Genomic DNA, 27,411 nt, shown 5'->3' with positions numbered 1-27,411 from the left:
TTTCAAAGAAATTGTAAATGTTTAAATTGATGTTAAACAACCATATATTATATTATTATTTATTATTATTATTAACTGCTGAAATATGAGATTAGGAGATTAAAAACTTAAATATTGATGTGTGTGTGTGTGTGTGTGTGTGTGTGTGTGTGTGTGTGTGTATATATATATATATATATATATATATATATATATATATATATATATATATATATATATATATATATATATATATATATATATATACAGGAGATTTTTTAACGGTTGAACCTTTATTTTGAAATATCAGAGATGATTCGCGTCATTTTCACTTGCTGTTTAACTCACTGTAACATCTTTGGATATCCTGCGAATAATCATACCACAGCTGTATTCATTAAAAAAATGAATCACGCTGATTTTAATGTTCTTAAATAGTAAAATATGATTTTACAAATCCTCACGAATTTATTCACGTGTCGAAAGTACTTCTGTAAAATCTAAGTTTCACTCACTGTCATTGGAAGCAGCATGTCAAACTACAGCAGTGCTTTTCCGTTTGTTGGAGTTGTTTAATCTGGTTAGTTTATTTGTCGGTTTTTCTGTCTGTGAAGAGTGACTTGAGTGTAGTTGTAGAGTCATATGCTGACTGTCATCAGTAATGTCAGCGTACAGACCGCTGCTGCGTTTGCTCAGGCGCGGGACAGCAGCAGCGCGGGTCTGTAGGACAGTCACCACCTGGTCACCTGTAGGAGCTGCTTTCAATGCCAAAGTCCAGAGGAGACTAGACCTCTTCCAACAAAATGTGGTACGACCCTGTCTGTGTGTGTGTATATATATGTGTGTGTGTCTAGTTTTAATTGCTGTTTGACCTTTAATAGAGTAAAACACAAACTGTGTATTTGTCTGTCAGGGGTTGTTTGGTGTCCCAGAGCTCAGCTCCATTGAGGGTTTTGAGGTGGTCCAGGACAGAGCCCTGCAGGAGACAGAGCAGCTGGTGGAGAAAGCCTGCCGCAGCCCCCCAGGAGTCCAGACTGTGGAGATATTTGACAAACTGTCAGATAGTCTATGCAGAGTGGCAGACATGGTAAACAAGTTGTTTATACATTACATATTGTTTACATACATTGCTTTAACCTTTTAACTGTCACCCCAACTTTTTTATCTAAACTTAAAGCTGCGGTCTGTAACGTTTTTTGGTTAAAAATGATCCAAAATCAATTTTTGAGCAAGTACATAACCAGCCAGTGTTCAAATCTCATTATCTTAGCTCAATTCACAACGGTAAGCTTGTAATAATGTTTTATAATAAGAGCGACATGGTGGATTTCCGCGGGAAATTCAAGCATGCAGCAGTTCGTCTGTGCGTCATTATGTCATGTCCGTAAACAGAAAGGAACAAATCCAGGCTAGTCGGTTTTATCATGTGAGGACGCTGCTGGTAGCGGATCATTTATAGCCTTTTCTCACAGCAGCTGAAATAATTAAACTTATCATTTTGATGGCGGATTGTAATCCAGAAAGATCCAAATGACAATCATCAGTGACAACTGGAGATTCACTCGTAGTCAAAAAGCAAAAGACTTTGGACTGTTGAGTGGCTTCAGAAATTGAAATCTACAGGTAACGCTAATACACACTAAATACATAGTCACGCAGTGTTGATGTTGTTAACGTTAACAATTTGAGAGAGTTAACAATAACAATATAACAGTAATAATAATTTGCATGGTTTGGCATGATCCGAGCTAAGCGATCATTAGATTTAATCATTGGCAGCGTGATTTATTGTAGGCCTAATGCTTTTTTCCTCAGTTGGTCAAAACAAAAGTGGCAGAAATGTTACTTACTTAGATGATATTTTCCAGTGAAAATTCTTATATTGGTCATACTTTCAAGATGTAGAATCTGTGATTCTGAAGTTCAGTATGCACACCGGTGCAGTGACTGACAGCAAGCATTAGATTCATCCGGGCTGACGAGCTGTGCCGAGGCACAACGCACGTACAGATAACTGTTCCGCATATGACTGCAATCGCATGTTTCAAACAGAGATGGCGACAAAGAGGAAAAATCGCGGACTGCAGCTTTAAATGGTTGTAATTTACGAATAATTTGGAATGTAGACATTAGGCTGGTCTTGTTTTAAAGATGAAATTTGGCACATTATTGTAGAAGTGAAATAACTTATGGAAGTGGAAAAAGAAATTTAATTTATGAAAATGTAAAATGTAAAAATATAATATTATATATAAAATATATTTTACCAAACAAGTTTTACTCTAAAACTGCAAGGAAATCAAAGCCAAAAATCTGAGCAGGTTGTGTTCCAAATTTCAGGTTGATATCTCAAAAAAATGAGCTTTCAGTAAGATTTTGTTTGGGCGCAGTACCACACTTTTTCACTAGATGACAACCAAGCTCCATTGGTGACCATATAAAGGCACCTCCATTTCCATATTTGGTTGAGTGATCTGAACCATATATTTACATTATTTTCATACAATTTATGAAGTAGACATCCTATATAGAAGTAGTATGGGAAGTTTGTCAGAATTTGATATGAATAAATAAAGGTCTGAACATGCCTTATGAGTATGAAAATGTGCTTGTTGCAAATTGATAAATTACTGCTCCTCTGTAATTTATTTAGAAAATAATTTAAAAATCTATATTTATTTGTTTTTTTTTTAGGCAGACTTTATTAAAGTGGCACATCCCAATCCATCCTACCGGGAGGCTGCAGAGAGGACTTGTATAAACATTGGCACTATGGTGGAGAGGTCGGCCTGTATTTTTATCTACTTATATATATATATATTTTTTTTTTTTTTTCACTTCCTGAGATATTTATGACTTTAATTTTGTCCTACAGGCTCAATACCAATGTTGAATTGTGTAAGAGCTTAAAGGACCTGTTGGATAGCAAAGAGATCTTTGCCAAACTGGACTCAGAGACAAGGTACAAATCTGATCTTCTGGTTTATTTTATAATAAATTAGCCATGATAGAGATGCACGTGTTTTGCTCCATGAATAATCATCATGCTATTCCATGCCATCATTTATTTGTTCTAGCATGAATATTAAATCTCTATCTATCCTATAGAAAATGGGCATAGTGTGCAAACCTGTACCTTGCTTCATGTTTGATCACTAATCAAGGTTTTTACATAATATTTAGTGAACAAGATGTTTAAATGCAAGATGTTTAATGCAAGTCTGTGGTGTTTTCTTTGTAAAAAGTACTTTGTAATATTTACTATACTGTTTTACTGATGCAGAAGAGTGGCTGAACTGTTCATGTTTGACTTCGAAATAAGTGGAATCCATCTGGATGAAAAAAAGGTTTGACTTTTTTTGCATTAATTACACTTTTTTTGACTCATCTTAGTTAGAGCTGCGCAATAAATCATTAAAAGATTGCGATCTCGATTCAAACACCCCGCAATCTTATTCATAAATGACAATGTTTTGGCTATGTCTATTAAACATTTGACAACAAATTCAAACATCATAGAAGTACAGGGATAAATGTTTATATTTCGGATGTAAACACTGATGTCTACGGTAACCTTTTGTCACCTTTTGAAAGTAACTTATAGCTTCAAATAAAGATTATAAATTACATTGTTACACAGTAAGTGACTGTTAAAATGTATTTGTCATTGAATCATTCATTCAAGAGATTAATTCAAAAATGCTGATTCATCCAGTAATGAAACAAGTGAAGTCTTTATGAAGTGAGTCATTGAATCATTCACTCAAACCTATTTTTAATAATAATAATAATTCATTCAAATTAATTCAGCATTTCTAAATAGACTGCAGCAATTAACATTTTGTCAGAACCTCTAGTAAATTACATATTATTTTGTTTATTTTAAACAAAACAAATCATGATTTTCAGACTATCCAGAATTGTGCAGCTATGTGTTGTAGGTTTGTCAAACGGTCCCCTCTGATAGACGCTCCTTTCAAACATTCTTGTTTGTGTTTGTTTGAGTGCTCTCTGAGTGTCATAGGTTTCTGTTTACAGCATGTTTTTATAAGCGTGGAGCATTGTAGCCAATCACAGTCGTATCTGTTGAGCATGTGAACGAAATGGCTAATCAGAGGTGCTAGTCAGTAAGTTAGTTAGAATCCGCTTAACCCGCTGAAAATGCAAGCCACACACTCAAATCCTTTCATTATAACCAACAAAATGTAAATTCAGTGTAAATAAGAGATTCATTGTACAGTTAAGACATTTTTTATGCCTGACATTTTTAATATAACGGGAGTTTTCTCAAGATTGACAACCGTATTTAAATGCGCAATTGAATCGGAAACTGCGATGATTGACAGTGATAACCAACGGATGAGACCATTTTTTTTAAGTACTTAAACAGTTTTTGCTCTGGTACCAAAATTGGTGCAGAGAACTGCAGATTTTACTGGTATTGGTACTGACTACTCAACTTTTGGTACTGTGACAACTATACTCGACAGTAAAATACATTTGTGTGTAAGACAATCTCACAGATTACCTTTCCATATTTCACAGAGGAAAGAGGCTGTGAACTTGAATGTGAAGCTGTTGGATCTGAGCAATCAGTTTCTCATGAGCTGTCACATGCCCAACAGAATAGAGAAGAGAGTCCTTCCTGAACACATTCACCAGCACTTCAGTAAAGACGGAAAGTACATTCAGATCAGCGGCCTGCATGCGGACGCGCCTGATGATCTGGTACATCACATTCCTTAATTAGCACAAATTTTTTGATGTTGTATAAATATTGATTGAAATAGTCACAAACTCTTTTATTATTGTAAATATTTCTTTTGACCCTGCGGTAGCTTTGTTGTGGTGTAACCAGTGTTTTTTTTGTTGTTTTTGTTGTTGTCTTTGTGTCTGTGCACATGTTTTTCAGGTCAGGGAAGTTGCGTATAAAATTTTCCTCTATCCAAATGCAAATGTGATGCACATACTTGAGGAACTGCTGGCCTGTAGAGATAAATTGGCTCGCCTGGTTGGTTATGAATCTTATGCACACAGAGCTTTAAAGGGAACCATGGCCAAAAGCCCAGGTAGAAGACTTTTTTGGATAGTTTCTGTTTTTTTTTTTTTTTTTAACTTTAAACTTGTATACTTTCTGTACCACTATCTGCACCAAACAGAACATAATGAATAATGATTGTTTCTAAACAGCTGCTTATCAAACTTCAAATGGTTATTTTTATTTTTTTGTGAAGAAATACAATATTGTTTATTATCAAATATTTAAAGGTACACTATGTAACTTACATTCTCGTAATAAAACAAGAATCAACATTGGCTTGGCTTTTTGGAGGTTGCGAGAACATTTTCTTTTGTCAGAATCAAACTGTTGTAAAAGCGGCAGATATTTTATTGAACAAATAATTTGTAATTTGTCAAGTAGTTTCTAACTAGTTAATTGTAAAGCATTATCTATTGTGAAGAGTCATGACATTATGGTTGTTGTAGCACTGTGCTGGAATTTATTTTCAAGGAAATACTGTGTCTGTTAATGGTAAAGCTACAGTAATGTCTTCAGCTAGTCAGATCCTTTGCATCTAAACTGTTATATCTCTTAACTAGTAGTGAATGTTTTATGAGGCAGTAGGATATCTATATTCATCCACACAGTCACACAGAGCCGAAGCACAACCAAAACGATGTTCAGTTGTTTGCAGTTTTGTTTTTTAACCGCTAGAGGGCCAAAAGTTACATAGTGTACCTTTTAATATTATTTATGTTATAGGAATACAAGTTTATGACATGGTATGTTTCTCTACAGAGGCAGTTATGAGCTTCTTACAGCAGATCACAGACAAGCTCTCAGACAGGTTGAGTATTCTCTCTTCAAAATTTGTCAGTTGCATTAATCATGGATGCATAATAATAAATATATTATGAGTTATATTATCAAGAGTTAGTCTGTTTTGTTTTGTTTTTTAAGAATGATTAAACTTATTTTTTTTATCTATTACAATATTGTCATTGTATTATTCTAGCAAAGATGCCACTAGGTGTCACTGTCAACATCATTATATGTTGTTGCAACTATAATGAAGACACTATGGTGTATTGTATTGGTTGCATGTGTTCCTAAAGATACAGATTTTTAACAGAATAGGCATATGTATGTATAGCAAATAATTTTCATAATGTAAAATATGTTTATATATGATATATAATATAAGAAAATGTATTTCTGTCAACATTAGGACAGAAAAGGATTTTGAAATGATGAGGGATATGAAGACAAAACTCAACCCCAGAAATTCTGTAAGCACTGCTCAATTATCCTTATCGTCTGCTGTCATATTGTATCATCTTGTAAAAAATGTAGAAATTTATAATTTTACAAACTTAATAATACCTGCAAGTTTGTTTAAATGAGAAATAGTCCATTGTTCTGTAGAAGAATTAAAACAGAATAAAATCTTCCTTGGTAGGAACTAATGCCTTGGGACCATCCGTACTTCAGTGGTGTGATACGTGCAGAAAGGTAAGAGACCTGAGAAAAGCATGTGACAGAATTTAATTTTCTTAAATCAAAATAATACGCTACTGTATTAAGTAGTATAAAAACCCTGTAGATGATTCTTTCAGCTCTCTCTCCAGTGTTCAGATGCCTTTTCTAAAGCACAATCATCTGTGCTCCTATATATTTTGTCCTAAAATTTTTGATTGGTGTGTCATCAGTTTTGCTACTTAATGTGTCATGGATAAATGTGTGCTATTTCAGTTCACATTGTGATGCTTGAGTTAATTATTTTAATTATAGTTTGTGTTTTCTGAATGAGAACATGTGTAAAATGAGGGCATTTTTGTGTAGAGTTTGGCATAAATAATTAAGAAAATTGGAATGTGTGTGAAAATGGGTAAAATGTGCTAAATGTTTTGAGAAATGTGTCTTTGTTTTGAGAACCGAATGAATGTTTTGGGAAATTGTCCTGTTTTGAGCTATATGATTTCCACATTTCTTTTCACATTCTTTGTCATAGTCTGTGGTTTTAGTGAGAAAAAATGTGAACGGACATTCAGCCTTTAATAAAATGTCATGTTTATGTTTTGTCTCGGCAGATTTAACATCGAGCCAAGCCTGTACAGTCCGTACTTCTCGCTGGGAGCGTGTATGGAAGGTCTGAACGGTCTTTTCACACAGCTGTATGGCGTATCACTGCTGGCTGAGCAGCCCAGTGTGGGGGAGGTCTGGAGCGAAGATGTGCGCAAGCTGGTGAGATCATGCTTCTGTGCTTGATTATCAAACCAAAATGGCTTAAATGAGAGCTCATCTTCAGGTCTAGCCAACTTCTTTTCTAATATCACTTTCAATATTTAATTGTTCCTTCAGGCTGTGGTGCATGAAACAGAGGGACTGCTGGGATATATCTACTGTGACTTTTTCTACAGACCTGAGAAACCTCTCCAGGTAAAGAAAAACTCAGGATAAGCCATCTACTCATGTTGTCCTTAGTCTGTCCATCTCAAATTAGTATCTGTTATACAACATTATACAATAATTAATTCCAATCCTCTAATTCGATTGGCTGAGTGGTGGTTCATACTGATATTCATTTACATCATTACACCAGTAGGTGGCAACAAGTGAGTGAGTGCTATATAGTATCAGATAAACAGTACGCCAAAAGTAGTATGTCCTAATCAGCCCTTCGTTCCATTCGGAAGGGCTCATCCCTATGCCCTAATCCCTTCAAAGGGTTTACCCTCCGGAGTGAGAGCTTCGAAGGGATGAAGGGTGTAGGGGTCAAAAAAACATTTTTTTTTGGAATGCACTTCTGCGCCATCTTAACGAGACAATCAAGGAGTAGAGTGTGCAAGCTGCGCCCTTTGTTTAACGTTAGTTAATTAATTTATTTATTTTTGGTATTTTGCTTCGAAATCCTTCATTCCAAAGGGCCCTCTGAAGTGGCCAGTTTTGAGCACTTCGGTTTGGAATGACCCTTAAATATGGCGGCCATGATTATTTTCACTGCGAAATGCCTTTTGGAGGGCGATATATCCCATTTGGAATGCACCGCAGGTGGCTGCACACGTCCTGAAAAGTGAAGCCAAAACATTTTATAAACCCCGTCCTCTCCATGAAATCGAATGGGATGCGAGCCAAACTAAAAATCCAATTACACTTATATTTTTTTCTGAAGATGGATAAAAAATGTATCCCCCTCAATTGAGGTCATAACACAGCTAGTGACAGCTGTGCTTGCGATTGAGTCTGCGTGAGCTGGAGTAATGGCGGGACCTTGATATTGCAGCTCCACCTTAGGATCAATACTGCGCTGGCTCCAAATGTTGGCTTCATTTTTCTACAGTGTAAGGAAGTGGAGACGTCCATCTTTTTTTATACAGTCTGGGGTCTGATTACATAGTATTTGAAAAGCAGTAGTACACACATGACCTACTACTTCTGATGAGATTCTGAAGTGCGCTTTCAATGGACTACTATCCCGTGAGACCATGGGAAATAATTTGTAAATGACAGTGAAGCAACTGGCGCCCTAGGTCACATAAAAATGACAACATGGTGGATGTAGTACGTCCGAATTTCATTAAAATTGCACACATTGATATATAGAACATACGTTTTTTTTAAATGGTTGCAATGAACAAAATGTAGTACATACTAGTATGTAATTTCAGATGCAGGATTGAATCATCAACCAGTTTGTTTAAAAATATTGATTCATTAAGGAAAAAATCTTTATGAGGGAGTCATTGAATTATTCACCAGACCGATTGTTTAAAAACAAGTTCATTTAGAAACAAATCTTTACTGATTTATTCAACAGCAAAATTAAACCAAAGTTGGTTTAGTTGTTTTTTTTAATGCTCAGCCAATCAGTATTGATCAGTCCAGCTTGTTTGTGTCCCGCTCAGGACTGCCACTTTACCATTCGTGGAGGGAGGCAGTTGGATGATGGCCAGTATCAGCTGCCAATGGTGGTCCTGATGCTAAACCTGCCCCAGCCAACGCGGTCCGCTCCTACGTTACTCAGCCCGGGCATGATGGAAAATCTCTTCCATGAGATGGGCCATGCCATGCACTCCATGCTGGGACGTACCCGCTACCAACATGTGACGGGTAAAATATGATCTACTAATTTTGTTAACATTTGTGAACATCACTTCCTCAGAGCAGCATGATCATGGTGACCTTGTTTCTCTCTTTAGGAACGCGATGTAGCACTGATTTCGCAGAGGTGCCCTCTATTCTCATGGAATACTTTGCCACAGATTATCGAGTGATCAGTCAGTTCGCTCGCCACTACCAGACTGGACAGGTACACTGCAATGTTCATGTTGGTCATGATCACTTTGATCATTATATCAAAAATTATTTTAAAGGGTTTCTATTATGTTTGTGAAGTGTTGCTGTTTGAGCATGAAAAATGTCTGCAAAGTAAAATTATTCTTTATATTACTAAGCACTGTTTCTAAACTTGAAATGCCTCGATTGTAGTTTTTGGATTTCTTCTGGGAATGTACACATCACAATATTCCTAATTTAAATCATTTTCTGCCCAAGCCATACGCAAAAAAGGGGACGAGGCCTGGTTGAGTGTAGTTAGGGTATGTCTCAATCAGTTCCCTAATTCAGTAGTCAGGTCATTAACCAGGGAGTTAACCATTTTAAGGGCTGTCTCAATCACAAAATACTTCCAGTGCACTGAAACGTTCGCTCACTAAAAAGTTCCACAATGCACCGTGTGAGCCAACTCAATACACATTATGATACCAACAGATGTTTCAAATGTTATAAATGACACAATTATAACATCAAATTTGAAATGTTAGAGAGGTATAAAAAATAAATAATTACCACTGTGAAACGTCCTGCACAAGTCGTGCTTGTGAAGTTGGTTTGGGTTGATCAGTTTGATCTTCTTGACTGTCATTATCGGACTCAGGCTCAAAGTGATATTGCACAACTGACTCCATAGGTAGCTTAGTTTTAGTAGTTTTTACAGCGCCTCAGGAAGCCTCTGGAGCGGATACTCTCTGGTTATGGTTAGGGGCATTACATTTCCGACATGCTCTAAGTGGTAGACCAATCACAAGGGACTGTGGCCGGCTATCCAATCAGAGTTTTAAAGAAACCGAAACTAAAACAGAGAGCGTTCAGACAGAGGATGAAAACAGGTGCTGCAACAGTGTAAATTATAAGTAAAATAAAGAGTTTTTTTGAACATTAAATGATGTAAACGTATTCTAGTAGACCCAGTAAACAAAATTATGAACTTGAAATTGAGCATTGGACCCCTTTAAATTCTTTCCCATGCAACTACAATAAATGAGGATTGATGCCTCTTGTTTTAAACAGGATGCTAAAGCACCATAAAAGTAGTAAATACAACTCCCAGGTCTTCTGAAGTCATTTCTGGGTGATCATTTAATAGAAAATGCTATTTTATTCTCGCAGCCTTTGCCACAGAGCATGGTGGCCCGTCTTTGTGAGTCCAAGAAAGTCTGTGGTGCAGCTGACACTCAACTTCAGGTACCAGATCTTCTCACTCAACAACGAGAAAGATTTCCTATATATATATATATATATATATATATATAAAATATATATATATAAATATATATATATATATATAATTATTTATTTATTTATTTATTTATTTTATTCTATTTCATTTATTTATTTTACCATTTAGGTTATAATTTTGTACTTTTAAAACCTTAAATTCCAAAGTAAAATAAAAAAAAATCTAATATTGATCTATATACAATGCAACATTTTCATAAATGATTTGGTATCTTCCCTCAAGGTTTCTGTAAATGTTTCTCTTTAGGTTTTCTATGCAGTCCTGGATCAAGTTTATCATGGAAAACCACAAAACCAATCAACGACAGACATCATGATAGACATGCAGAGGAAGTATTATGGCCTGCCATATGTCACAAACACAGTAAGTGTGCTGCATTTTAATGAAAAAACGTTATGGGTGCAGTGTGGTGTTAGTAAATACTTTTTAAATTGTTTTAAATGTCGAAAGATTGTTTTTAAATGTTGAAGCCACCATGTTCTATGTTTTTCTGCTAATCCATTCAGTAGAACTGGCAAAGGCTCCCTGTATTTTCAAAATCAGGGTAGGAAATCTTCACTTAGACAAAATGCATGGTCTTAAGGATAACTTTGAATCATTTATTTAATGCCTCCTAGAAATCAGCGCTGCACAAAAAGCACATCTCCTCGTATGTAGGTGGTCTGTTGCCCTGAAATTAAGTGATCCATTGGCGTTATTGAAGTTAATGAATGTTTAGGAATCGTTCCTTGACTAATCCTTAATAACATCTTATACTCCCGCCTCTGAAGTACAAAAACACATCAACACACCAAGGTAGTTTGGTTTTGGCCCCTTTCCTGCCCTGTGGTTTTCTACAGACACTGCACGGTTAAAGGATTAAAATGCTTTTTCTCTGCTATCCAGCCCCTGTTCGGGGGCCTTTTTTGCAATAACAAAGCAGACATATACTTTGAAGAAGCGCTCCCTGGGGGAAATATTTGAAACTCTTCTTTGAGAGTCTTTTTGGAAGGGAAAACATAGTTTGAAATGCATTTCTCAGCTCTTCGGCAGCTGTAGAGATGGCCGCCTGAGAGCTAGAGTGATCTAAAACACATATTTTATTTCGGAATGGCCTTCATAAACCGTTCATCCTGGCCTGTAATTATGTGGAGCCACTGGGAATCAGGCCTCCCCCCAACTCTAAATATTCCCCTCTCTCTTTAATTGCTTCAGCCATAATGTCTTTACCATCATCTAAATCACCCAGCTTCCCCCTTCTTATCCGTTATTACCGCCTCTCACGGGAACGCAGCTAATAGTATGTGTGTGTCTTTCATTCCTGTAGGATGCATGTTTTACTGACTATTAAAGAACAAATGAAAGCTTTCCTCAGTCCACATATGGCCGTAAAACCCTCGGCATGCAACTCTATTGAAGTATCACAGCTGCTTTGACACATTATATTGTTGCAGTAAAGATATATAACTAGATTTTTACCTGACAAATTTTTGGCCTGGCAATCTTTCCAAGACATGCATAGGAACATTTTAGTGGTCTCTCATTCAGTGTACACTACCCTTGAACATTTTGGTGTCAGTAAGATTTTTTTTAAATGTTTTTGAAAGAAGTCTCATGTTCACTAAGAGAATAAAAATACAGTAAAAACAGTAATATTGTCAAATATTATTACAATATCAAATAACTGTTGTCTATTTGAATATATCTTAAAATTTATTCCAAATGCCAAAGCTGAATATTCAGTCTTCAGTGTCACATGATCCTTCAGAAATCATTCTAATATGTTGATTGCTTGTTCAAGAAACATTTCTTATTATTATGAACGTTGAAATCAGACGTTGTGCTGCTAAATATTTTTGTGGAAGCAGTGATACATTTTTTCAACGAGGTGTGCAATTTGAGGTATCATTTATGTGTTACCACAAATTGCACAGGTCGACTTAGGCACCAAAGATTCATACTGAAATCACTAACCCTAATATGGGTAATAATAGTGATGCTTGACCACTAATAAAGACTGTGGCCGATGATGAAGATGGTTAATGAATCACAGAGAGAGCCGTATTTACAGTTGTTTGACTTTTGCTGACGTTGATTCGGTTTACTAGGGCATTAATAGTGTTCTGGAAGGTAATGTCAGCTGTTAGAAACATGGACCAGATGGAGGTTCTTGTCCTGTTGCTAATATTTGGGAACATTCACACAAAGTGTTACATTCCTCTGGCCGCTGAGATACATGATGGGATGCAAAGGTCGTGCATGTCCAAAAAAGCATGGTATCACCGTTGGTTAGATTTTATTAGCTCAAAGCCTTTATCCAAAGTACTGTAAATGGGAAATTCTTATAAATGTAGATTTTGAAGTGTCTTGTGGCCAGCAGCCTGACAGGACCCATCTGCAGTGAAAATATTTCCATAACCCGATACAGATTTTAGGTGAGTGTTGATAATCAAGTAGCTGTTCTGTTTTGCTAATGTTTAGCTTTCAGATGTTACGTCTCTGCAAAAGTGCGTTTGGACTTACTGAAGTCATTAGGGGCCATATGGGATATGTCTTGCTGATACTCTGGGGCTTAAGTCTGTATTCTACAGAAGTTTCACCTTCCTCAACTATAATGTGTCTCTCGTAGTGCTGTTTACACAACCCTGGCTCTGTTCAACAACCTCACAGAGAAACACTTACACACACACATTCTGTATAAGAACAGACTGTCCAGCATGTCCCTTACTAATCATTATAGCCAGATGTCTTTGTGGAATCCTTAATATTCTGTAGCATGATAGCAATGCTTTTATAATGTACCAACTACAAAAGTATATAGTTATATAACACATGTATCTGTACGATTCCTACGTTCAGGAGGTTGTAACACTGTGACGTGAATCATGTATTTAGCGGACAGCAAATAAACCTAATGTGTCTAATATTGCCCTGTGATAGGAGATGAATGTCCTCTATGGTATAAAGCCTACTTTTTGTTTGTTGCTTGGTTTGTTTGTTTTTTGTTTCTTGTATTGTATTATTTTGTTTAGGGCTGTCAAACGATTAATCGCGATTAATCGTATACAAAATAAAAGTTTGAGTTTGCCTAATATATGTGAGTACTGTGTGTAATTATTATGTTTATATAAATACAAACAAATTGTGTATATTGTTAAGAGAAATATCTTTATTTATGAAAAAACATTTTTATTTATATATAATATAAATTATATAAAAATATAAATAAATACATATACTTGTAAATATTTCTCAAATATATACATGAATGTGTTTTTATATATATGTATTTATGTATTTATATTGTACATGTATTTATATATACATAATAATTACACACAGTACTCACACATACATTATGCAAACTCAAACTTTTATTTTGATTAATCGTTTGACAGCCATGGTTTTGTTTGTTTCTTGTATTGTTTTTTTTTTTTATCTTGGTTTGTTTGTTTCTTGTATTGATGTTTTGTTTGTTTTGTTTGTTTGTTGTTTTTTTTGTTAGTTTCCGGGTTTGGTTTGTATTCTGGTTTTTGTTTGTTTGTTTGTTTTTTGTTTGTTGCTTTGTATTCTTCTTGTATTGTTGTTTTGTTTGATTCTTGGTTTGTTGTTTTTGTTTGTTTCTTGTATTTTGTTTTGTTTTTTTCTTGGTTTGTTTGTTTGTTGTTTTTTGTTTGTTGCTTGGTGTTCTTGCATTGTTTTGTTTGATTCTTGTATTGTTTGATTCTTGGTTTGTTTTTGTTTGTTGTATTTTGTTTAGTTTTCTTGGTTTGTTGTTTTTTGTTTGTTTTTTGTTTGTTGCTTGGTATTCTTGTAATGTTTTGTTTGATTATTGTATTGTTTGTTTTGTTTGTTTCTTGTATTTTGTTTTGTTTGTTTCTTGGTTTGTTTGTTTAATTGTTTGTTTGTTTTTTGTTGCTTGGTTTGTTGTATTGTTTTTTGTTTGTTTCTTGTTTGGGTTTTTTGTTTTGTTTGGTTTCTTTGTTTGTTTTTTGTTTTTTGGGGTTTGGTTTGTTTTGTGTCCTGGTTTGTTTTGCTTCTTGGTTTGTTTGTTTAATTGTTTGTTTTTGTTGCTTGGTTTCTTGTATTGTTTTTTTGTTTGTTTGTTTGTTTCTTGTTTGGGATTTTTTTGTTTTGTTTTGTTTCTTGGTTGTTTTGGGGTTTGGTTTGTTTTGTGTCCTGGTTTGGTTTGTTTCTTGGTTTGGTATTTTGTTTTGTTTTTTGTTTTGGATTTTTTGATTGTTGCTTGATTTCTTAGATTGTTTTTTATTTATTTTGTTTGTTTCTTGTTTTATTTTTTGGGGGGGGGTTCTTGGTTGGTTTGTTTGTTTGTTTTTGTTTGTTGTTTTTGTATTTGATTTAATTTTGTGTCCTGGTTTTGTTTGTTTTTTGTTTGCTTTTTTGTTTTTTTTTTGTTTCTTGTAGTTTTTTGTGGTTTGTTTTGTTTTGTTTGTTTCTTAGTTTTATAGTTTTGTTTGGTATTATTTGTCAGATACAGTAGAGAGTCACAGGATTTTGGGGGGTGGGGGCAAATTCAGGTTTGCATATCCTGCATGAGCACCACGGCTGTGTCAAGACAACATGTAAGACCCACTGAATAACAGCTGTGACAGAAACTACCATTAAAGATATTTGAATGTGACTTAAAATTCAGTGACTTTGTCACACCTGTAATGACAGTGATGAAGAATTTCTTTCATCATTCAGTATTTCTAATACCAGTTGCAAGCCAACCATTCTCCTTGACTTTTTGAACCCAGCTATGTTAGATTAGCTGTAGCTATAAACTGATTTTATCATATACATACAGGTTTGTTGCCCCTATTTACTGCCATATCAAGCGTAGTGTGCTCGGCTCATTTCTTGCAGGGATAATGGTAACAGTGGGCGTCTAAGCACGTCTCCATCCCTGAGCAATGCATTTGAACTACTGAGCTCTTTCAACACAAATCTAGCCTGTGTTTTTGTGGCAAAATACTTCCCCAGCTTACACCCACTCAAATCATTATCAGTGTCTTTAATTTACCTCAGAGTAAAGTAGCCACGTAAAAGGGTTTTGCACCATTTGTGCTCTGGGAATGTAAATATTTAGTGATGAATATGGTCCTGAAAGTATTGTGTGGCAATACCTTAACTTAACTGTTCCATTTAATTGAGTCACAGTAGCTGCTCAGATATTAAATGTTGTTATCATCAGCATTCAGCATGTTTCCAGGTTAGAAAATAACTTGGCAAGCGTTTACAGAGATGTAACAGGAATATTCCTACGGCAACTTGTGATTAGTTCACCTGCACCTGTCTCTGCAGGCCTGGCAGCTGAGGTTCAGTCATCTTGTCGGCTATGGGGCGAAGTACTACTCGTACCTGATGTCACGGGCTGTGGCCTCCATGGTGTGGAAGCAGTGTTTCTATAAAGACCCCCTCAACAGGTTTGTGAAAGATACATTAGTTAAATCATGCTTGTATTGCCCTAAAGTTTATACACTCTTAAAAATAATGGTTCCAAAAGGGGGTTTCCACAGTGATGCCATAGGACCATTTTTGGTTCCCCAAAGAACCTTTCAGTGAACAGTTCTTAAAAGAACCATGAAGAGAACCTTCTAAAGAACCTTTTTGCACTATTAAGAACATTTTTTGCAATGGAAAGGTTCCATAGATGTTGACGATTCTACATGGAACCATAAATGCCAATAATATGCAAGTATGAAGATCATTACATTTATCTAATGAATGATTTCTGTATGCCATACCATAAAGACAGCATGAAATTTTAAATGTGTAAAATGTGTGATTACAATGGATGATAAATGTGTTAATGTGTAAGAGTGCACTAACATAAAGATGGCCTCAAAGTTAACAGGCGCAGACTGAAAACCACAAAACTCTGGTTTTCTTTTCATGGGGTCTTTCAAAATACCAGGATATCTTAACTACTCCACTGTGGTTTTGTTCTTTAGCACTTCCTTTTGTTTGGACAGTTTTGGACATGTCAGACAGTTAGAGGGGGGAACATAAGGGTTTATGGGCTTAGATTGTGGGAACGATGCTGGTAGTGTAAAGTAAACCTCTGTCTGCTCACGTTTCTGCAGGGAAACCGGAGAGCGTTACCGTAGAGAGATGCTGGCTCATGGAGGAGGGAAGGAGCCCATGCTGATGGTAGAAGGTAAGAAAAAAAATCTGCGCCTGAGAAAATGAACACCAAGTTGGTTCAATCACTGCCATTTCTTTGTCCCTTAAAGACTCAACATCAAAATTGACCTTATTTTCTGTCTTACTACATGTGCCTGGTGTTATATTGAATGATTATTCAGTGCATGTAAATTATGAAAAAATCTTCCCCTTAATGTCAAAATGTAATGACATAATAACAGCAGATAAGAACAGATCAAGTTGAGATGCTCTCAATGTTGAATACACCACTGTAATAACAGAAAAGCAGTATCTCTATTAGATGACAAGTTTCACAATATCTCTATTTGATGACAGGAGTCCAATATCTCTAAAGCACATTTTGATGGTTTTACAGTATGCAAATTTTTCAACAATGTCATTGCTGTGAGGTTTTGAAAGCTGAGCATTCTATCAGTGTAAATCAATAGGAGGTTTTCTAACTTCATACATTTCTTCATACAAAAAAAGTTTTACTAAAAAGTAGATAGCACATAGATTTATAAGTCCAATGTCTCTGAAGCATATTTTGATGGACTGTGATGGTTTTAACTCCTTTAGGTCTCTTTACTTTTTGATTGGTTCTTATGAAAAGATTTTTAGTAAAGTGAGGATCCAGATTTAGTTTTAGAATCTTTATTAAAGATAAGCTTTAAAAACAAAATCAAAAGTATTAAACGGTGATCTATCTTTTTTATTGCATGTTAAAATGTTTTATTACTATTATATTATTATTTCATTTGAAGCATGTGGTTTCACTTATTGAAATGTGTTCACGTCAGAGTTATTATTATAGATAACTAAAACCATATAAAACATTTTTGTTTCTTGGAGAAAAAAAAAAAAAAAACATTAACTGAAAACCTATTAAAAAATATATATTTTATTTCAGCTGGTTGCCATGCAACATTTCTATTTTTTTCTAATTTAATTTTAACTTGATGTGCTAAAATAACTAAAACTAAAATAAAAATTAATAAATACTTTATAGACATATTTTTTAAAAAAAAATACTAAAACTTTAATTAAAACGAAAATGGAAGATATAGAAATAAAACTGATTCAAAATATTAATAAAAACTATAATAGTATCTCAGTGATACTAAAAAAAAAAAAAAACACTGGTTCACATCATGGTTGGAATTACCCTATAGTAAAGTGGAGTTCCGCATAGTAAAACCTTAAATTATATATTTTTTAAATCAATTGTAAATTAAAATTACATTTTTAAAAACACTAGCTGTTAATTTATTTACAACATAAAAAAAAATATTTATGCATTGGTATCTACTGAATTTTCTGCATGTGTGCGTTCACTTGCTTATTTTACAATTCCTTCACCATTTGTATTTTCATTATTAATGGTCTGGTTCAGAGAGGGGGTCCTTCAGTGTGCCGCCGCCCCCCTCCTCTGTACCGGATCGCAGTGGAACAAGAGCCACCCTAGAGAGTGGCTGTAGCCTGGGCCGTTTTATCTGCCGGGCTCCTCGCTCAGAGCTGGCCGGATCCCAGGCCTCTGGTGCTGAAAAGTCCAGGCTGGATTAGATGGCATTGCAGAGAGAGGAAAGTGATGGACTGACGGCCATGCTGACTGAAGCCCTGTGTTCTCCAGCCATGGGCGGCACAGAGGCGTCTTTCATGGCCCTCAGCTTTCCCAGGGACCTCTATTTTAGTGCCGAAGGACAGACTGAAAGAACAATAGCACACTCGAGCACCTGGGCTGGGATATGTTTTAGCGCTGTAGCACACAGATGGTGACATGCATGAGTTTTAGATACAGGATCACAGGAAGGTCGGGTTCGCCTTACTTTCAGATGCTCCTTGATGGGGTTTCAATTCAAATAGTTTTTGGCCTTTACAACCAAATACACATTGCATACATATATATCAATATGCAATCATAAAGAAGGGCAGATCTTATAAATTACTTTAGATAAACTGGATTAGACAGTGAAGGAAATATACTGGTTTACCTAATTCTGTATTAATAAAATGCCACCTGAGAGCCACTTAATCATCGTCATCAGTCAAGACGCTTAATACGCATATCGTCTTTTCAGTCCACTGCACACAAGAATCAGCCCATTGTCATTATTGCAGCATAAAGGTGAGTGTAAATTAAGTGTATGCAAGGGAGACAAGACAAATCACAATTCAGTAAGCAGATTTTATGATGGGTTTTGAATGCTGAGCATTCTATCAGTGTAAATGAATGGGGAGGAGTTTATACATTTCTTAAAGTATGTTTAAAAAAAACTGTTATTTTATATTGTGATAATATTTCACAATATTACTATTTTTATTTTTTACTGTCTTTTTGATTAAATAAGTGCAGCGTTTATGAACATTAGAGACTTATGCAAACCTATAGACTAAACATGTAAATGAATGGCAAGAATGCATTAAAGGTATTCGGTTTTCAGTGGGAAAGGTGTCTTTTAAGCGGCCCCTAAACTAATAATTAACAATTTTTACAACGGAAGTGATTCAATCAAAAAAAAAAACTGTAGCTCAATAAGAATTTATCTATTGTCACTGTGTTTGCTTTGAAACAATATGTATTGTGAAAAGCGCTATATAAACGAAGAGGACTTGACTTCTTTCAAAAACATTTTTTTTTTTTTTTTTTAAACTTACCAACTCCAAACTTTGGATCAGTACACTGGTAAGTGCCTAAGATGCTGTTGGTCCTGCTTGTGCTGCCAAACAGCGCCAACCTGCCGAGGTATGGACTCTAGAAGACCTCTGAAGATGTCCTGTGGTATCTGGCACCAAGATGTTAGCAGCAGATCCTTCAAGTCCTGTAGGCTGTGAGGTGGAGCTGTCGCGGATCGAACTTGTTAGTCCAGCACATCCCACAGATTCTCAATTGGTTTGAGATCTGGGGAATTTGGAGGCCAGGGCAACACCTTGAACTCTTCATCATGTTCCTCAAATCATTCCTGAACAATGTAGCAGTGCGGCAGGGCGCATTATCCTACTGAAAGAAGCCACTTCCACCAGGGAACACCATTGTCATGAAGAGGTGCACCTGGTCTGCAGCAATGCTTAGGTAGGTGGTAAGTTTCACATTGAGGTCCACATGAATGGCCGGTCCCAGGGTTTCCCAGCAGATCATTGCCCAGAGCATCACACTCCCTCTACTGGCTTATCGTCATCCTACAGTACATACTATTTCCATCACTTTCCGAGGTAAACGGCACACTTGTACACGGCCGTCCTTCTTACGCTTCTCTAAGGTCCTGTTCTGACGCTCACGTGCCTGTTGCGGGAGCTTTCAACAGTGGACAGGGGTCATCATAGGCACTCTGATTGGCCTGCGGCTATGCAGCCCCATACGCAGTAGATTGTGACGCACACATTGCTCTCGTAACCATCATTAACATTTCGTGTGACTTGTGCCACAGTAGACCTGTTGGCTCGTTGCCATTTCAGAGATACTCTGACCCAGTCACCTTGCCATAACAATTTGGCTCTTGTCAAAGTCGCTCAGATCTTTATTTCTGCCCATTTCTCCTGCATCCCAGACTTTGATTACGAGAACTTATTGTTTGCTCATCATCTACTCTACCCTGGCCTTAATATCGTGGCCTTGTTTGGAGATGATCAACGATATTCGCTTCACATGTGACTGGTCATAATGTTTTGGCTCGTCTGTATGTAGTCTGTAATCCAAGATAAATCTACAAATAAATCCTTAAATAAAGTTTTGGGATTTAAAAAAAAAAAAAATCAATCACTGAAATAATTAAATTCATGATATTACATGTAAGCTCTTTGTACAGACTATGAGATGATCTTGCTTCTATTGAAGCTCAAGGTGCACTTTGGATCTGATCTTAAATCATGCTGGAGAACATGATCATCAGGTTTTGTTTGTGTAGCTCATTGAAGCAAAAGAGGCACACACCAAATGCTAACCATTCTTTAAGACATTTCTTTTTCAACTTGACTCAAGCTGATATGCTCATGCATTAAATTTGCAATATGGAAGCAAATAGAATATGGAATCTCACTGTATATTCTAAATAATATTTACATGAACAATGTACAATGTTTTTTCAAAGTTTTCATACAGACAATAATCCACATGATTCATGTGCACAGTGGCATAATCCCTGAATCTTGAGCTTTCTTTTTATTTTTTGACAAAGATTTGAGACCTCCAATTTTAATTACAGAGTCAATGATGAAGTAATTTCAGCCTTCAGGTAGATCATGAGCTTATTGCTTTCAACTCGTGACATGTTTCAAATAGTTACAAACGTCAAAGCCGTAGAGTAACCAAAAAAATCTCTTCATCTGCTGGGAAGGAGGCTGTAATTATCTTCTTAGTCTTTAAACATTGCTCAACCTGAGTCTGAGCAGTATGCTTGAAGATCAGGACTGCTGGAACTCTTTTAGGAATGCATAACAAAACGAGATTCAACTCAAGAGATTTGGTTGCATAATTAAGACTTCATATAGTATCTTGTGTCAAGTCCTCATTTGACCTTTTGATAACCCTGTCCTCTTTCACATGAAACCCAAACCAGCACTACCTGAGTCATGTTCCACCATGTCTCGCTGTGCCCACGTAACTGCACAACCTCAAGGTGTGGCGTACGGCACAGGAGCCAAAGAACAAGGTTTAAATAGGGATTAATTGAGGAGAGATGAGTCTGCCTAACTTTGATGTGTCCTTAGTTTCATCATCCTCCAATCCCAGTCATGAGCTGTTTTGACCAATCACAGAGAGCCTCCTCATCCTCTTGTTCTCTATGGATAAATGAAGCTCTCTGTGAAGGGAAGGTGTTTGAAAAGGCATGTTGGACATTCGTTCTGTGGTTGACCTCCATTTCAAAGCACACACAGCTGGGTTGTTCAGGGCATCTTGGACTAGAAAGTCCCTTTGATTCAAAATAAAACATACACAATGCACCTGCACTGATAAATATGGTGACTTTACTCCATCCATCCCTGCAAATGTTTGATCCTGTCAACCGTGTAATCATGTTCCCAGATAAATAATAATTTTTATACACTACAGTTTTTTCTTCAGTGTCACACGATTCTTCAGAAATGATTCTAATATGCTGATTTGGTGCTCAATAAATTTCTTATTATTATTATACTGGATCGTTTTTTTTCAGGATACTTTGATGAATAGAAAGTTCAAAAGAACAGCATTATTTGAAATAGTTCAAGGTAATGCAATCCTGTAATTGTTCTTGTAAATTTTGATATATTTTTATTTATTTATTTTAGGACTGTCAACGTTAACGCGCTAACACATGCGATTAATAAAATAATCCTTAAAGTGTTAAAATAGTTTAATAAATTACTGAAGCATGTGAAATTGCGGCATTAACGTAATTTACGTTACACAGTTAGATGATTTTGGGAGTCGAGAGTTTATCTGAGCATCTACAATGGATCAAGCACCTGTAAAGCCCTGGGTATACATCTATTTTACGTATACGTGCACAGTCGAATGCACAGCCTTGCAAAGTATACTTCAGTTGACTTTCCAACCTCTTCGCACAATCTCTCATCTATGTGGACCTCCATTGTCGCTGTAGCTTCATGCGTTCTGGTCTGTTGTGTTTATGCAGTTTTTCTTCAACTACCTTGTGAATCGACGGCCCCAGGGCACGGTTGCCACCTTGTGGATAAACTAATTACTACAAAGTACGCAAGGTTACAAAAATCTGGCGGTGCGCATTCTTTTTTTGATGACGAAATTCGCGTCACTTGCACAGTTCGCTGACCCTAAAAAATGAAGTATACTTTGGGCTTTACCCTTGTAGGCAGAAATTTCTATTCTAACCCTTTAATAAGCCGATTTCGCTTCTCTGTTCCGATCAGATCATTTTAAGCCACTAAACTATGGGATTGTTTTCAGTCGAATGATCTAATAAGAGAATTAATTCAATCAGCCCAAAACAGTGCTAATGTAAAGAAAACCAGGCCGAATGCATCATTAGAGATGGCAGAGAGAATAAACACTTTAAAACACGAGCTCTGTCATATTCTTTGATTGTTTCTGAAGAGCGTGAGCCCTTGCGCAACGCGCTGTGTGAAATACAGACCGAACGGAACACCGCTGTATAGCCAGATGATACGCAAACTATGTTTCTCGGCTGGATAAAGCAAACCAGCGTCTCGCTAATAAAGTTTTGATGGATGAGGATTGCAATCAAGGTAAAGACATACAGGAGTCGCACAGTTAGCACGCGTGAGTCCGTTTCATTGAAGCTCAAACAACCCGTGTATGTGCGCTCTCGATGCATTGATCGCACATTGTATTTTGGAACAGACATATTTGAGTACATTCACATTGTTTCCACACACATTCAGGATAATGTTTGGATTTGGCATGTGTATGTTTCTGTTTTTAGTAATTCTGAATGGATCCGATGGTAAATGCAGTCAGATCAAGGCGGTTGGTTTAGTTGTGGTTCTCTTCGGTATTGTATCTTGACTTGTCTAAACTGTAAACAAGCTCTTTGTTGAACCTTGAAAAAGCTTGCAGAAAATACAGTTTTGTGTGTATCACCTTCAATATGATGGTTTAATTTGCTAAATAAAGCAAACAATGACAAAATGAATGTGTTTAACAAGACAAATGGTGTATGCTTAATTTCGCAATAAGGGTGCAATTAATCGCAATTCAAACTTTTAATCTATTGACAGCCCTAATTTATAATTTTACTCTCATGCTATTGCAAATCCTTTACTTGTCTTGACATCAAAATGTAAACACAACTGACACATTTCCCGCAGATGAAGTCAGACAGGTGATTATATAAGCAAAAGAGTTTTTCTCTGCTTATTATACCAGTTATTTTATTTATATTTTATTATTTATTTAGAATAATTGTATTAAATATTATTTCAGTGTATATTATAATACTATCACAAAAATAATAGCAATCCACTCATCACATGCACACAATAAATAAGCTAACGAAATTTCGAAACAAGCTTTTTTTTTTTTTTTTTTTTACAGAGCAAAAAACACAGTTTTAGGCATTCAAAAGGCCTTGGTAAGCTTAATAGTTATAAGATTGAACACAAACATTCACACATTGTAATTGCTCCAGTTTATTTTTATTCAATCTTTCAAGAGCTCAGAGAAAACAAATAATATAGCCAAATGTTTTAACATCAGGAATGGGAAGCTTATTCCTTCACATTTATCTTATATCTTTATTTTCACTGGCTACGGGTCTTTATTTGTATATGTTTTTTAAAACGAAAAAAATGTGAGTCTGGATAGGCTTGTAGTCTGAATCCCCTCTAGAGTGAACTCAGGAAATGAACATCATTATAGAAAGTGCTATTGAAGTTGGAGACGTCTAGTCCTAGTGTGATCCATTCAGAGACTAAAGAAATAGTCGGCGTTACATCTTTAGCTCTCTGAACAGCATCTGTGGCTGTAGCATTCAGCTGAAGAAAACATGAGTACAGCTTGAGGTTGGACTACTTACTGATGCCAGCAATTCTTTGTATTTTCTTTCTTTCTTTCTTTCTTTCTTTCTTTCTTTCTTTCTTTCTTTCTTTCTTTCTTTCTTTCCTTTTAGTAGTACTAGTCTCTCCTTATTTTTCATACCCAGTAGGTTAGAAACCACCTATTTAGCAGCTTATGCTTAAAAATCCACCTAAGGGGACATGGTGATGGAAAAGAAAATATGAAATGGAAGGAAAAGTTCACAAAGCCTTTGTCATGGAAATAAAATAAGGTTGGAGGAAAAATTTATATATATATATTCGGGGAACACAATAGTTTTGAGACAGAATGAAATGTTTTTCGAGAGAATGCAGATTTTTTTTCGAATTAACAGAGTTTCTCAGGGAACAATACTTTTGCAAGAGAATGCAACATTTTTCGGGGAAACGCAATAGTTACGCGAGAGAACTCAAATGTTTTGCAAGAAAACGCAATGTTTCTCTGGGAACTCAATACTATTGTGAGAGAACACAAATATTTTGCAACATTTTTGCGAATGCAAAAAACACTGAAATGTAATTTTTCCTCCCATTTCACATTTTTTCTCCCATGTTCCCTTGTGAGCTCTGTACAATTGTAGGAAGATAAATAATAATAAAGCCATATTGTGATTGTGATGTACAGTATATATGGGTCAACGACATGATGTGCATATTTTTGTGTCCAAGTCCTTTTAAAATAATTTGATAAATTCATGACATATCACTTTATTCTATAAAACCGATTTAGTTTGAATTAATTTTTGTGCTTTTAAATAATACATATTATTTTAAGTTTTGTTATTTTAAATCCTCAAAATGTCAGGTGGTGCAACTGTCCGAACAAATAAACAGATGAGAAAACTATTTAAAATGGTGTCTTAATAACAAACAATTTAAATCTAAAGACTATGGCATCATTTTTTGTTTGAAATCTTTCATATAAACACATTTTATAAGTATCAGTAGTTTTAAAAGCTTTGTAGATCTCTTCACTTTCTATGTCAGGTGGTTCAACTGCAGTATATACATACAACTATTTAGTTGTACCGCCTGACAGCCAAAAAATGAATTTAAAAACTTTGAAATGTTAAACATCTGAAACTTGTTTAAACGCATTGTTCATGACTCAAAAATATGCATGACATCAGTTTTGAAAAGGTTTTTTAAAAACACATTGAAAATGTTTTTGTTTTTTTTCAATGACTCATATATATAATCTTGTTAAATTAGTTTTGTTTTGCAGATTATTAATTGGGAAAGATGTACATACAGAGTTTGCAGGTCAGAGTTGCATGAGATTTTAGTGCAGCCTGTTGCTGTGTGGACTTGGACTCGTGTGTGTGTGTGTGTGTGTGTGTGTGTGTGTGTGTGTGTGTGTGTCTGTGTGTCTGTGTGTGTGTGTGTGTGTGTGTGTGTGTGTGTGTGTGTTTTAGAGGTGACCTGTGCAGGAAAGAGGGGGAAGGGAGGAGGGCCTATTTACATTGGCAGCTCTACAAGGGGAAATGAGCAGACTTCAAAGCGCCAGCAGAGAGGAATTGTAAATCGAGTGTGCACAGTTTAGCAGGACAGCACACTGTTATTGGCTGCACTGCGTTTACTGAGAAGGGCAGAAGCAGAAATGTGTCAACCTGTGGAAGACGATATTGTCATAATGTATGTAGCACAGGAAAGATAAAACCCCTGCCCTATACTGCTTCACTGCCATAGTGAATGCTCCTCAGATTTACAGTACTTCTTTGAAGTTAACATTACTCAATGCAAAGTGGTAAACACAAGTCATTGATGCAGGAAAATCATGCTGCTAAAACTCCGTGTACGTAACTGGAATTTGCCCCTCTTGTTTCATGTCCAGGCATGTTGCAGAAAAGACCCTCCATCGAGGACTTTGTCAACGCCCTGGTGTCTGATCTGGACCCTGACTTTGAAACCTTCATCATGGACTCAGAGGGCTGAGAGATGAGCATGTTTCATGTTAAACAGTGTGACTTTATCTTCCCTGCTGTAATTGGTCTTTACAACTATTAATGTATTGATGTATTGAGAAGGGATGAATTCATAAATTCATGAAACAAAATTGAATGATCTGTGCTACTGAATTTCACAAAACATATCAAGAACTTGTGTGTGTTTGTATAAATAAATATGTATGTATATATAGAAATGTCCTCTCACTTTCAACTGCAAATTTCTTAACTTGTAAAAATTTGTTTGAACTAGGGCTGTCAATTTAACTTAATTAATTGGTTATGGGGGGAAAAAAAGTGTTTTATTTTAAATTATTAACGCCCCATCGCAGACCTATGTAGTTCATCTTACATTTCATACAGTTGATTGGTGACGAACATGAAGCAGGGCAACAACTCACTGTGTGATGGAGCCTATATATGCCCCTAAAATTCAAGATATCAGGGCAAAAATGCCCCTGTATGAGTTTTTGTCTCATAAATATCAAGATATAGTTAAGCAATATCACACGGGTAATGAGCGCAAGAACACACAAGTGCTGTTTTTCTCCCGAAAAGCACTAGTGCAATATTCACGAGTGTGATATTCCCTAAATAAGTTTAATATTGTGTTATATTTTAGACAATGATTTTGCACAATTTTAACAATGAAAATATTACCTATAAAACCTTCGAGCAACACAGCGGTGTTTCCTTTCTGAATGAATCTGCGTTTTGAGCGAATCAATAATTCACCAATAATTCAATGACCCGTTCATAAAGAGAGCCATTCCTGAACAAATCGAATAAATGAATGATTCAATGACTTACTCTTTTAGACATTTACCTTCTGGCAGTTTTAGTTTCTTAGAGTATTATTTTTTTTATTTTTTTTTATTTTTTCAGATTTCCATATTAATAAAAAATAAATGTATAGTTTACACTAAAATGAAAATTCTGATATTTGCTCGCCCTCATGGCCGTTGAAGCCTAAAAGTTTGTGTAATAAATTCTATGGTGAAAATTTTCTAAAGCTACTTTTTGTAATGTCCATTTGATGCTTTTGTCATTTAACACAATAATGACTTTAAATGATCTTTTAGGGTGTAATTTATCAGCCAAATTCGAGGTGTTAATTAATCGCTTGACAGCTCCAGTTTGACCATAAAAAGATTCAACAATTGAGACCATCTAAACAAATTTCACAGACATTTGACGAACAAAAATAGAATGAGACCCTGAACAGAGTGGACATGTGTGTGTGTGTGTGTGTGTGTGTGTGTGTGTGT

General features: G+C 35.8%; 1 protein-coding gene across 1 annotated transcript; it reads left to right on the top strand.

The window, feature by feature from the left end:
- The first annotated feature begins 355 nt into the window (after window positions 1-355).
- Window positions 356-27,400, top strand: mipepa (mitochondrial intermediate peptidase a). Its single transcript, XM_067365675.1, has 19 exons — window positions 356-787; window positions 893-1,066; window positions 2,674-2,762; window positions 2,855-2,941; window positions 3,263-3,326; window positions 4,525-4,707; window positions 4,892-5,048; window positions 5,780-5,828; window positions 6,210-6,270; window positions 6,441-6,493; window positions 7,072-7,225; window positions 7,343-7,420; window positions 8,887-9,091; window positions 9,181-9,290; window positions 10,430-10,504; window positions 10,806-10,922; window positions 15,846-15,967; window positions 16,628-16,701; window positions 26,032-27,400. The coding sequence occupies exons 1-19, from the start codon at window positions 641-643 to the stop codon at window positions 26,130-26,132; spliced, it is 2,100 nt and encodes a 699-aa protein (XP_067221776.1). The 5' UTR covers window positions 356-640; the 3' UTR covers window positions 26,133-27,400.
- Window positions 27,401-27,411: the final 11 nt, after the last annotated feature.

The sequence above is a fragment of the Chanodichthys erythropterus genome, chromosome 17 (genome assembly GCF_024489055.1).
Source record: "Chanodichthys erythropterus isolate Z2021 chromosome 17, ASM2448905v1, whole genome shotgun sequence".
Lineage (NCBI taxonomy): Eukaryota > Metazoa > Chordata > Actinopteri > Cypriniformes > Xenocyprididae > Chanodichthys > Chanodichthys erythropterus.
The sequence above is the reverse complement of the archived record's forward strand: the minus strand, read 5'-3'. Positions and strand labels throughout refer to the sequence as shown.

Excerpts from the sequence above, each read along its gene's own strand:
- mipepa (XM_067365675.1), top strand. The coding sequence starts at position 641 with ATGTCAGCGTACAGACCGCTGCTGCGTTTGCTCAGGCGCGGGACAGCA. Across the intron at positions 2,942-3,262 it reads AAACTGGACTCAGAGACAAG|AAGAGTGGCTGAACTGTTCA; the intron begins GTACAAATCTGA and ends TTACTGATGCAG. Across the intron at positions 4,708-4,891 it reads CGGACGCGCCTGATGATCTG|GTCAGGGAAGTTGCGTATAA; the intron begins GTACATCACATT and ends CATGTTTTTCAG.